Genomic DNA, 13,667 nt, shown 5'->3' with positions numbered 1-13,667 from the left:
TTGAGATGAAATTTCGCTCTTGTTGCCCAGGCTGGAGCGCAATGGTGTGATCTCGGCTCATTGCAACCTCCGCCTCCTGGATTCAAGCACTTTTCCTGCCTCGGCCTCCCAAGTAACTGGGATTACAGGCATGTGCCACCATGCCCAGCTAATTTTGTATTTTAAGTAGAGACGGGGTTTCACCATGTTGGCCAGGCTGGTCTCAAACTCCCGACCTCAGCTAATCTGCCCGCCTCGGCCTCCTAAAGGGCTGGGATTACAGGTATGAGCCACCGTGCCCCACCTTGCTGATATTTTTATCAGCATCTTTCCCTCTTTTAGCTGACAGAAACAAGCACTCGCTGTCATGCCAGAATATCTGGATTACAACTTGATTGTCTAAAAGATTTGGCAGGTTTTCATATTTTCCATGTGTCAGGGACCTGGAACGCTACTGTGTCCTGGCACCCCCTCAGCTGCTTTCTTGCCTATGGTATCTCCCAGGTGCCAGGTGCCCTATCCTGCACCCCAAGAGCCACGCCGGGAGAGAGTCTGCCAGTCGAGCACCCTCACACCTCAACAAATCCCACCTGACTGCACCTGCTCTAAGGCAAAACTCAAAGAATGCACTCATTGTGAGGGACAGTAGTTAGCTGTGTCAAATCTGTCTGTTCTGCTAGAGGAAAGCTCCTGGGGAAGGGACCATGGAGGGCAGGACAGCACCTCACTCCCACCTTTGCATCTCCAGAGCCTGCACCGTGTGCACGTAGCCCTCATCACAGGGCTTAATCAGAATTTGCTGAATGAATACGTGATCTTCCTATTTGCTGACAGCCATAAACCACCAGCTATAGAAGTGGCAGCCCCAGTAGCCATTGCATCATAGCATCCCAGGGCCAAAGAGAATACCAGAAGACCCTAATTCCACAGGCAGAGTTGCCTCAGCCCATTGACTGGCTCCAACTCTTAGATGTTTTTGTTTGTTTGTTTTTTGAGATGGCGTTTCGCTCTTGTTGCCCAGGCTGGAGTGCAATGGTGCGGTAACGGCTCACTGCAACCTCCGCCTCCCAGGTTCAAGCGATTCTCCTGCCTCAGCCTCCCAAGTAGCTGGGATCACAGGCATGCGCCACCACGCCCGGCTAATTTTCTATTTTTAGTAGAGATGGGGTTTCACCCCGTTGGCCAGGCTGGTCTCGAACTCCTGACCTCAAGTGATCCACCCACCTTGGCCTCTCAAAGTGCTGGGATTACAGGCGTAAGCCACCACGCCTGGCCTCAAAAGATTTTTTTAAGAGGAGGTGTATTCCTCAGCTGCCCTTATCTTTCCTCCCATTGCCACCTTTGAAGACACTAAAGAGTTCTTGTTGTCCAGACTCTTCCTGGTCTACATAAATCTACTTCCCTTTGTTTTCCTCTCATAGGAAGTACAAAAACAGCAGCTCATTCTTGTATAGAAAAGAATTCTCCCAAAAAAGAAGCTCCCAGGTTCTAGAGAGAAAGCTTTGAGGCCCTCAGTTTAAGCCATTCTGCCTTCCGCAGTGTCTGGGGGAAGCTGCTGTCAGGCTCAGCTCTCTCCTAGAGGCACCTTGAGGTGTGGAGCTTGGCTCCGAAAGCCAGGCAGGGAGCCAGAGGGAGGGCGCCTGCAACCTGCGAAGCCGTTTCTTACGTGATCATTTGCATACCTAAAAATTCACTGTTCATGGTAACAAATTCCTTTTAAACCACCTTCTGCACTGAGAACAAATCTATGTTTTGCCAAGGTGAGGGGAGGGCTGGTCAGCTGCCAGGGGCCACACTCCGAAGTGCGAACAGAATCTGAACCACCCTCTCACCGAAAATGCTGGCGTCTCACTGACCTGACTCTTTCTGACCAGGCGAGAGGTCAGATTGTCTTGGGGTACTGGACTGTCCCATTCTTTGGAACTCAAAATGGGCTCCTGTAAGCACCAGACACATATCACCTAATTTATTTCTCATCACACCCTGTGAGCAGGTACCATTATCATCATCCCCCCCTTTAGAGAGTAGGCGAATTCCGCACACCCATAAAATGACTCACTCAGGATCATTATCAGCTCCACATCTATAACTCACCGGATTGGTGTCTAGAGAGTTCTGCTGGGCTGATTTTCTCTGTTCTTCTAACTACTCCACAACTAAATGTTTCACAAAGCCATTTCCTCCCCAGATATTTATGTTCTCAAATGTTTATTGCCTCTCTATCATGATCAAGATTTTATGAGCACTCTATACCAGTTGCGAATTAAATACATAATTTCGGAATCATCGCATTCCAGTTTGGTGCTACATTTGCCTATATTACACTGCAGCAGTTGCCGTGGGCACCCGACAGATGACAACGGAACGCATGTGTCCAGGGGCAGCCAGAGTGACTGACATTTCAATCCAGAAGCTGCCACGGGGACCTGGTGATTCCCACCGTTAGCGGGAGAGAAGCTTCCACAGCTCATTGGGATGGTCAGAGGGTTCCAGAGCAGGACAAGGCTGGGACAGGTTCCCCCACTCACCCTCACTGCACCAATGCGGCCGTTTCCAACCTGCTGGCCTCCGGGGAAGGAGGGCCCACCATCTCACGGCAGGTGAGGAAGACAAGGAGCAGAAGAAGGCCATTTGTTTCCTCCGATGAGCAGTACCCACTCCCTTATAGAACAATCTGGGCTATGCCTGGGGGCCTACTGGTTAATCTGATCCTGTATGGGAAATACAGAAAGAAGATCGAGCCTGGAACAAAACTGCTACGATTTATTTTTCCCTCACATTTACCTGTATGCACTACTAGCTGACTGACCCTCACAGCAGCTCACACAACATGGACTACTAATTCCACTTCGCAAGTGAAGAAACTGAGGCTCTGAAAGGCGGCAACCACAGAGGTGGATCTGGTTCCTGTTTCCAGGCCTTTGCCCTTGCTGTTCCCTCTTGTGGCTAGCCCCTCAAAACACTAAAAATGAAAATAACTGTCATTACTGGGTATACTCTATCTGTATATCCATATAGAACTGCCGTGGGTAATATAGCCATTCTTGAAAGAAAACATTTAGGGATATTTTAAATCTATCATTGATCCTAAGCGGGGGAAAAAACTCCCTAAACCTTAAGTTTCATGATGACAAACATTTCCACAGCTTGAGCACGAGGAGGGCAATTCCACCGAATTGGGCCACTAACTTGGGCAGGGCTGCAGTTTTGATGGCTCTGGGGGCCGTCCCTCACATCGCTGTCCTGATGTCCTCATGGTCTGCCATGTGGCATCACCCAGCTTAGATGAAGCCTTTGTTTCTTGGACATTTCAGTCATTTCCAAAGCATCCATCACTTTCAGTCATCCAGTTCTTTATTGCCACCAGTAGAATTATGAGCTCTTGAGCACTTAGGTGGCACCCATTGAAAACAGAAGTGCAACTACCGTTCCCTTCCAGGGTTTTAACCTGGAGAAACAGTCATATGAATACGCAGAGCCACACATATGGCATGTTTATTACAGCACCATTTGCAAAGTGAAAAAGAAAGAAAAAAGTCTACATGCTCTTCAGCAGGGCTTCCTACTCATCCATATCCTCATCAGTGCTTGGTTTGGACAGACTTAATGTTTGAGAAGCTGGTAGGAACAAAGCAATGTACCATTATGATTTAAATTCATATTTTCCATTTTCCTTTTTTTCTTTGTTTATTTTTTTAAGACACGGTCTGGCTCTGTCGCGCAGGCTGGAGTGCAATGGTGCGATCTCGGCTCACTGCAACCTCTGCTTCCCAGGTTCAAATGATGCTCCTGCCTCAGCCTCCCAGGTAGCTGAGATTACAGGCCTGTGCCACTACGCCCGGCTATTTTTTTTTTTTTTTTTCTGCATTTTAGTAGAGACGGTTTTTCGCCATGTTACCTAGTCTGGTCTCTACCTTCTGAGCTCAAGTGATCTGCCTGCCTCAGCCTCCCAAAGTGCTGCAATTATAGGCATGAACCACTGCATTTTCCATTTTCTAATGAGGTTTAGCAACTTTTTATGTTTTTTTGGCCCCTGTATTTTTTCTTTTGTGAAATCCATGTTCATGTCTTAAAAAAATAAAACAAAACAGCCTTACTGAGATATAAGTCACATACCATAAAATTCACTTATTTACAGTATACAGTTCCAGCCGGGCATGGCAGCGCACGCCTGTAATCCCAGCACTTTGGGAGGCCGAGGTGGCAGGATCGCTTGAGCCCCAGAGTTCCAGACCAGGCTGGGCAAAACGGCAAAACCCTGTCTTTACAAAAAATACTAAAATTAGCCTGGTGTGGTGACGTGTTGTAGCCCCGGCTACTAGGGAGGCCAAGGTGGGAGGACTGCTTGAAGGTGGGAGGACTGCTTGAACCTGGGAGGTCGAGGCTGCAATGAGCTGTGATCACGCCACTGCACTCCAGCCTGAGGGACACAGTGAGACCTTGTCTCAAAAAAAAAAAGAAGTGTACAATTCCACAGGTTTTAGTATACTCCCAGAATTCTGTGGTCTGTTCCTGCTTTTTTTGCCCATTTTTTGTATTAAGCATGCTTTATCTCATTCATTTATAGGAGTTCTTTATAAATTTTGGATACTAACTCTGTTTTGGTTGCAACTAGTCTAATCCAGATTGAGTTTTTTCATTCTTCAGATGAAGGCCTTTTGCTGAATAAAAGTTCTCAATTTGGCCGGGCGCGGTGGCTCACGCCTGTGGTCCCAGCACTTTGGGAGGCCGAGGTGGGCGGATCACAAGGTCAGGAGATCGAGACCATCCTGGCGAACACGGTGAAACCCCGTCTCTACTAAAAATGCAAGAAATTGGCCGGGCGTGGTGGTGGGTGCCTGTGGTCCCAGCTACTCAGGAGGCTGAGGCAGGAGAGTGGCGTGAGCCCAGGAGGCGGAGGTTGCAGTGAGCCGAGATCACGCCACTGCACTCCAGCCTGGGCGGCAGAGCGAGGCTTCGTCTCAAAAAAAAGAAAAAAAAAAGAAAAAAGAAAAAAAAATTCTCAATTTTAATGTAGTCACATTTATTTATTTTCTTTTGTTGTTTATGCTCTTTGTGTCTTGTTTTAGCAAGACTTCTCTATCCCAAGATCAGAAGATAGTTTCCTGTATGTTCTTCTACAAGGTTTTAAAGTCTTGTCTTTCACGTTTAAACTTTTAAACCTCCTGGAACTGACTGTTACGTATATGGGGCAAGTAACTGTTGAAGGTAATTTTTTCCCACATTGGGTACCCAATTGCACAGCATCATTTATTGGAAAATCCATCTTTTCCCACTGATCTGTGGTGCTACCTCTGTCATTATCAAGTGTCCGTACGAGTGTGAGTGTTTCTGGGTGCTGTGTTCTGTTTCATTGGTTAGTAGATCTAATTTAGTGCTAACACCTCAATGTCCTAATGGTTTTAAAATAAATAGATATTTGAGAGGGCAAGTCCTCCCACTTTGTCTTTCTTCGGGAATAACTTTCTTCAGGAATTAATTCTTTGCTCTTCTATGTAAAATGCAGAATGAGCACAGCAAGTTGCATCAAAAACCACCACCAACAACAACTTGGAAATTTTAATTGTGATTCCACTGGATCTATGATCAATTTGGGAAGTGGTGACATCTTTGTAATATTAGCCTCCCTAATCATGAATAAGACATGGTTAATAATAAGACATGGGGCCGGGGTGGCTCAAGCTCTGTATCCAGCACTTGGGAGGCGAGACGGGCGGATCACGAGGTCAGGAGATCGAGACCATCTGGCTAACACGGTGAACCCTATCTCTACTAAAATACAAAAAATAAGGGCGAGGTGGCGGGCGCCTGTAGTCCCGCTACTCCGGAGGGCTTGAGGCAGGAGATGGCATAAACCGGGGGCGGAAGTGCGTGAGCTTGAGATCCGCCACGCATCCACCAGGCGGACAGAGCCAAGACTCCGTCCTCAAAAAAAAAAAAAAAAAAAAAAAAAAAAAAAAAAAAAAATATAATATAATATATATAATAATAATGCATGATTGATGCAGTGGCGCGATCCGCTCATTGCGCCTAACTTCCTAGGTTCAAGCGTCTTTCCCACCTTGGACCTCCCTAGTTAGTGGGGCTACAACACTACCACCACACCCAGGCTAAATTTTAGTATTGTTTGTAAGTTCCCTTTTAGGGATTCTATATGCCTTTTAATAAATGACCCAACAATTTTTCCAATAAGGCTGTACATCTTCATTGTGTTTATTTCAGTGCACGCTTTCTTCTGCTATACATTGTAAATTTTTTTTTGGAGATGGGTCTTGCTGCTTGTTGCCCAGGGTGGAGTGCAGTGTAATGATCATAGGCTCATGAGCCTGGACTCCTGGGCTTAAACGAATCCTCCTACCTCAGCCTCCCCGTAGCTGAGAACTATCAGGCTCAAGATGCTGTGCTGGCCATTGTTGTTATTGCTGAATTTTTCATTTTTCCAACCTCTTTGTTGCCAAAGAAAGTGTAAATAATTTTTGGATCTTAGTTTTGATCTTTATGTTGGTAACTTTGTAAACTAAACTATAAGTACTTCCATAGAATTCTTTGGAGCTTTCTTACATGTACAGAATCATAACACCTGCAATGATGACTTTTGGTTCTTCCGTCCCAAGTCCTAGAGGTTTTATTTACTTTTCTTGTCTTTACCGCACGGTTTAATAATGTTTCATAGAAATGATGATGGTGGGATCCTTGTCTTATGATTGATTTAAAGGGCATGCTTCAACATTTCACCACTAAACCTATGTTTGCTATACTTTGGGAAGGTATCTTTCATCAGGTTAAGGAAATTCCCTTCAGTTATAGCTAAGAATTTTAAAAGCATGATAGATATTTAATTTTATCCAATGCTTGTTTTTATCTATGAAACAGCAAGTATCTCTTTTTCGTTAATTTCTATTATGGTGAATCAAAAGTAATAGATATTTCTAAAGTTGAATCATCTTGAATACCCCTACACACAATTGGATTGATTTGCTAAAAAATTTTGGTTTAGGATTTTGCAACTATATTTATGAATAACATTGGCCTGTAATTTTCTTATTTATATTATCTTTGGGTTTACATTAAGATTTATTAATCTATATTAAATGTATGTGATGTGTTCCCTCTCCTCTTTTCTGTTTTCTGAAAAGAGTTTGTTCACAATGGGAATAATCAATTCCTTGAATATTTTGGTAAATTTCACTTGTAAACAGCATCTGGGCCTAGTGTTTAAGGGAGGAGAACAATTCACTTTTATTATTCAATTTATTTAATAGTTATAGGACTTTGGATTTTCTGTTTTTTTTTTTTTTTTTTTTTTTTTTTTTTTTTTTTTTTTTTTTTTTGAGACAGGGTCTCACTCAGTCGCCCAGGCTGGAGTGCAGTGGCACAATCTTGGCTGCCACCTCTGCCTCCCGGGTTCAAGTAATTCTCATGTCTCAGCCACTCGAGTAGCTGGGATTATAGGCATGTGCCACCATGCTCAGCTAATTTTGCTATTTTTAGTAGAGATGGGGTTTCGCCATGTTGGCAAGTCTGGTCTCAAACTCCTGGCCTCATGTATTTGCCCACCTCAGCCTCCCAAAGTGCTGGGATTACAGGCGTGAGCCGCTGTACCTGGCCTCTATTTCTTCTTATGTCACTATTGATAAGATTTTTTTCCTATGAATTTATCTATTTTGTCTGTTTCCAAATGTATTGCCATAAAGTTGTTCATAATATTTTTCCTCTCCTTGTAATCTGTTCTATTTATGTTGCTATATTCATTATCTAAATGAGTTTTGTCCTCATTTTCATTTCAAATGTCAATCTGTTCTTTCTTTCCTTTCTTTCTTCCTCCCATTTTCCCTTCTTCCCTCCCTCCCTCCTTCTCTCTCTCTCTCTCCCTCTCTGTCTCTTTCTTCTTTTCTTTTCTTCCTCTCTTTCTTTCTTTCATTTTCTTTCGAGACAGAGTCCCGTTCTGTTGCCCAGGCTGGAATGCAGTGGTGCAATCTCGGCTCACTGCAACCTTCACCTCCCTGGTTCAAGCGATTCTTGTGTCTCAGCCTCCCGAGTAGCTGAGACTACAGCTGATGCCAGCATACCTGGCTCATTTTTGTAGCTTTAGTAGAAAAGGGGTTTCACCATGTTGGCCAGGCTGGTCTCGAACTCCTGGCCATAAGTGATCCACCCGCCTTGGCCTCCCAAAGTGCTAGGATTACAGGCATGAGCCACTGCGCCTGGCCATTCCTTCTTTTTTTTATTGATCAGTATTGCTAGAGATTTGTCAGCTTTATTAATTTTGCTAAGGAACCCACTTTTGCTGTACTCAAGCTCTGGTTCCCATTCCATTGGTTTCTGTTCTCTCTCCCGCTACTCTTTGAGTTTAGTAATTTTTTAACCTAGGTCAGAGGCTTAGATCATTAATTTTCAACTGTTCTTCTTCTGAGATTTAGTTTTCACTGAATACCATTTATATTCCTTCAGTGTGTGACTCCTTTCAATTAAAAAATCAAAGTAGATGATGCTGGAGTGACCCCAGCAAGATGGCTGGCCAGAGGCATCTAGTTAGCTCTCCCTTCCACAAAGACAGCCAAACAGTGAATAAACAACTATATGTGAATGAAAATAAATAAAGGGGTGAGCCCTGGAGTTCATCAAAGGAGTACTAGAAGCCCTGGTGAGCACAGAAACTCTGGATAGCCATATAGAAAACGGAAGGAAACAATCCCAGCACTTTGGGAGGCTGAGGCGGGTGGATCACCTGAGGTCACGAGTTCCAGACCAGCCTGGCCAATATGGTGAAACACCGTCTTTACTAAAAACACAAAAATTAGTCAGGTGTGGTGGCACATGCATGTAATCCCAGCTACTCGGGAGGCTGAGGCAGGAGAATCACTTGCACCCAGGAGGCAGAGGTTGCGTGAACTGAGATTGTGCCACTACACTCCAGCCTGGGTGACACAGCGAGACTCTGCCTCAAAAAAAAAATTAAAATAAAAAGGAAGGAAACAACAGGACTCCACTGCCCATCTTCCAGCCAGGGTCAGCCAGGAACCAGGAGGAACGTCTTCCTACAGTGAAAAGGTAGAAAAGAGGATTCCAGCAGCTCCCACCACCCTTTGGACACCTACAGTACTCACCACTGGGGTCCTCACAGGCCCTATGCCCATGCGGAGAGCTGCCGAGTGTCTATACAGCTGTGCTCCCCTAGAGAAGGAGGTGACACAGTACCCTGCCACTGTGGCCAGCCAGCTGCTGTATGACACCATCTTGAAGCTGGAGATACCACTGGAGTGTGCCTTGCTTTCGGGGGAAAGTCACAACAAATTTTAAAGAACTGATATCATATCAAGTATCTTTTCTGACCACAATGGCATAAAACTAGAAATCAATAACAAGAGGAACTTTTGAAACTGTACAAATACATGGAGATTAAACAACATCCTCCTGAATGACCAATGGGTCAATGAAGACATTAAGGAGGAAATTTAAAAATTTCTTGAAACGAAGGAAAATAGAAACACATGCTCTTCAATTAAGTTTAGCCTAAAGCTGCCACCTTACATATTTTAAGTCTAGCCTAAAGGTTGCTTTATACACAGTAAGCTGTAATCTAACTGGATGTGTAAACAGATTGTAACTTATTTTTGTACCTATCACCAAGTTTTGGCCAACTAAGGCAGACAACTGTTCAAACCGTATTCAAATAAGGCAAATGCCAAGCTGTAATCAATCCAGCTGTTTTTGTACCTCATTTCCATTTTCTGTATGTCACGTCACTTTCCTTTTTCTGTCCACAAATCCACTCCGCCCACTTAGCAGTGCTAGAGTCATTCTGAGGTTGTTCTGGTTTGGGGGGGTTTGCCCAGTTCATGAATTGTTCTTTGCTCAATTAAAGTCTGCTAAATTTAATTTGTCTAAAGTTTTTCTTTTAACAATCCCAAAGCCTACGGGGTACAGCAAATGCAGTATTAAAAGGGAAGTTTATAGCAATAAACACCAACATCAAAAAAAAAAAAAAAAAAGTAGGAAGATTTCAAATAACCTAATGATGCATTTCAAGGAACTAGAAAAGCAAAAACTAACTCAACCCCACATTGGTACAAGAAAATAAATAATAAAGATCAGAGCAGGCTTGGCGCAATGGCTCATGCCTGCAATCCTATCCTAGCACTTTGGGAGGCCAAGGTGGGTGCCTTGCTTGAGCCCAGAAGTTCAAGACCAGCCTAGGCAACATGATGAAACCCTATCTCTACTAAAAAATTATCTGAGTGTGTTGGTGCGCACCTATAGTCCTAGCTACTCAGGAGGCTGTGGTGGGAGGATCACTTGAGCCTGGGAGGTGGAAGCTGCAGTGGGCTGAGATCACACCACTGCACTCCAGCTTGGGCAACAAAGCAAGATTCTGTCTCAAAAACAAAATAAAACAAAAAAACAAGATCAGGGTAGAAATAAATTGAAACTAAAAGAAAAATACAAAGATCAACAAAATGAAGTCAGTTTTTAGCAAAATCAATTAGCTTGATTAACCAAGAAAAAATGAGAAAAGACCCAAATAAATAAGCAGCAAAAAAGGACACATTACAACTGGTACCACAGATATACAAAGGCTCATTAGAGACTATTATGAACTACCATGCACCAACAAATTGGAAAATCTAACAGAACTGAATAAATTCCTGGACACATACAACCTACCAAGATTGAACCAGAAGAAATAGTAAAACTGAACAAACCAATGATGAGTGACAAGACTGAATCAGTAATAAAAAGTCTCCCATCACAGAAAAGTGCAGGACTTGATGGCTTCACTGCTGAATTCTACCAGACATTTAAAGAAGAGCTAACTGAAAGTAATGGCCAAAACCACAATTCCTTTTGCACCAACCTCATACCATTTCTTCTCAAACTTTTCTACAAAATAGAAGAGGAGGTAATTCATCCAAATGCATTCTATGAGGCCAGCATTACTCTAATACCGAACCCAGACAAAGATACAGCAAAAAAAGAACACTATAGGCCAACATCACTGATGAACACAGAAGCAAAAATCCTCAACAAAATACTAACAAACTGAATCCAGCAGCACATTAAAAAGATCATTCACCGGCTGGGCACAGTAGCTCACATCTGTAATCCCAGCACTTTCGGAGGCCGAGGCAGGTGGATTGCCTGAGTTCAGGAGTTCGAGACCAGCCTGGGCAACACAGTGAAACTCCATCTCTACTAAAATACAAAAAATTAGCTGGGCATGGTGGCACCTGCCTGTAGTCCCAGCTACTCAGGAGGCTGAAACAGGAGAATTGCTTGAACTCAGGAGGCGGAGGTTGTAGTGAGCCGTGCCACTGCACTCCAGCCTGGGCGACAGAGTGAGACTCCATTTCAAAAAAAAAAAAAAAAAAAAAAAAGATCATTCACCATAATCGTGTGGTGCATCTCAGGGATGTGCAAAGATGGTTCAATATATGCAAATCAATAAATGCAATAGATCACACCAACAGAACGAAAGACAAAACCATATGATCATCCTAATAGATGCAGAAAAATCATTTGATACAATTTAACATCCCTTTATGATAAAAACCCTTAACAAGCTGGGGACAGTGGTGCACACCTGTAGTCCTAGCTACTCGGGAGGCTGAGGTGGGAGGATCACTTGAGCCCTGGAGTTCAAGACCAGCATGGGCAACATAGCAAGATGAGACCCTGTCTCTAAAATAAACAAACAAGAAAAACAACAACAAAACCCTCAACAAACGATGTATAGAAGGAGTATATATCTCAACACAATAAAGGTCATATATATGACAAACCAGTATCTAACTTTATACTGAATGGGAAAAAGTTGAAAGCTTTTCCTCTAATAACTGGAATAAAACAAGTATGCCTACTCTCATTGCTCTTATTCAATACATTACTGTAAGTCCTTGCCAGAGCAATTAGACACAAAAAAGAAATAAAGGTTATCCAAGTTGGAAAGGAGGAAGACAAATTATCCCTGTTTGCAGATAGCATGATTTTGCATATAGGAAACCCTATAATGCTCTACCAAAAAACTCTTTGAACTAATAAACACATTTAATAAAGTTGCAAAAGACAAAATTAACATACAAACAATTAGTAGCATTTCTATACACCAACAATAAACTGGTGGAAAAATAAATCAAGAAAGCAATCCCAATTACCATTGGTACAAAAAAATACCTAAGAATACATTTTCTTTTTGAGACAGAGTCTTGCTCTGTTACCCAGGCTGGAGTGCAGTGGTGTGATCATGGCTAACTGCAGCCTTAACCTCCCAGGTTCAAGCAATCCTCCCACCTCAGCCTTCTGAGTAGCTGGAACAACAAACATGCTCCAACATGCCTGGCTAATTTATTTTTAGTTTTAGTGGAGATGAGGTCTCTTTATGTTGCCCAGACTGGTCTCAAACTCTTGGGCTCAAGCAATCCTCCTGCTTCAGCCTCCCAAAGTGTTGGAATTACAGGTGTGATTCACTGTGCTTGGCCTCCTAAGAATAAATTTAACCAAGGAGGTAAAAGGTCTCTACAAGGAAAACTATAAAACACTGGTGAAAGAAATTAAGGGGGTCATATATACAAAAATTGGAAAGACATTCCATGTTCATGGATTGGAAGAATTAATATTGTGAAAGTGACCATACTACCAAAAGGGACCTACAGATTCAACATAATCTGTATCAAAATACCAATGAAATTCTTCACAGAAATAGAAAAAAAAACCTTAAAATTTATATGAACTATGAAACTCTTCAAATAGCCAAAACAATTCTGAGCAAAAAGAACAAAGCTGGAGGCATCAAATATACTACAAAGCTATAGTAACCAAAATAGTATGGTACTGTCATAAAAACAGACACATAGACAAATGGAACAGAATAGAAATCCATAAATAAGTCCATGTATTTATAGCCAACTGATTTTTGACAAAGGTGCTAAGAACATTCAGTGGAGAAGGGGCAGTCTCTTCAATAAATGGAGCTACGAAAACCTGATATATCTGTATGCAGAAAAATGAAACTAGATCTCTATCTCTCCTCACAGACAAAAATCAAATCAAAATGGATTGAAGACTTTAAAAAAGGCCCAAACCTATAAAACTACTAAAAGAAAACATTGAGGAAACACTTCAGGACATTGGTCTGAGCAAATTATTTTGGTAAGAGCTCAAAGGACAGGCAACAAAAGCAAAAACAGACAAATGGGGCTTATATCAAGCTAAAAAGCTTCTGCGAAGGAAACAACAGAGTGAAGAGACAACCTATGGAATTAAAGGAAATATTTGCAAACTATCCATCCAGACTGAGATTAGCAGCCAGAATACACAGGAACTCAATAGCAAAGCCAATTAAAAAATGGGCAAATGATCTGAATAGACATTTCTCAAAATAAGATATACAAATGGCCAACAGGCGTATTAAAGGTTCAACATCACAAATATCATGGAAATGCAAATTAAAATTGTTTTGTTTTTCTAAGACCACCAGAGCGGGTACAAAAGAACCAGCGACTAGGCAAGGGTAGGAGCAAAACTGCAAGTTTATTTTGGTCACCTAGCTTCAAGGGAAGAAGGTGGGTAGGGAGAGGTCTGTTGGCCCCCGACAAAAGGGGCCCCCAGAGTCACCCGTACAGCTCTCGGACGGAGTTCCAACAGTCCCGACCGCAGTGGGGAACCGACCGCAGTGGGGAAGCTGGGAAGTC

The 13,667-nt window shown here is 42.9% G+C and overlaps 1 protein-coding gene across 4 annotated transcripts in view; it reads right to left on the bottom strand.

Moving 5' to 3' along the window:
* The window catches only part of AK8 (adenylate kinase 8), a 165,995-nt gene that overhangs the window by 32,845 nt on the left and 119,483 nt on the right, over positions 1-13,667 (bottom strand). Inside the window, exon 12 of one of the 4 annotated variants that reach the window (XM_017849439.1) lies at positions 2,526-2,690. The exons of the other annotated variants lie outside the window; for them this stretch is intronic. Within the exon in view, the coding sequence (XP_017704928.1) occupies positions 2,642-2,690 (49 nt within the window). The 3' untranslated portion in view covers positions 2,526-2,641. Of the gene's footprint in view, positions 1-2,525; positions 2,691-13,667 lie in introns of those variants that run through there. 4 annotated transcript variants of the gene reach the window in all.

This window comes from Rhinopithecus bieti, unplaced genomic scaffold (genome assembly GCF_001698545.2).
Source record: "Rhinopithecus bieti isolate Rb0 unplaced genomic scaffold, ASM169854v2 scaffold_2205, whole genome shotgun sequence".
Classification (NCBI taxonomy): domain Eukaryota; kingdom Metazoa; phylum Chordata; class Mammalia; order Primates; family Cercopithecidae; genus Rhinopithecus; species Rhinopithecus bieti.
This window is presented reverse-complemented; position numbering and strand designations above follow the sequence as displayed.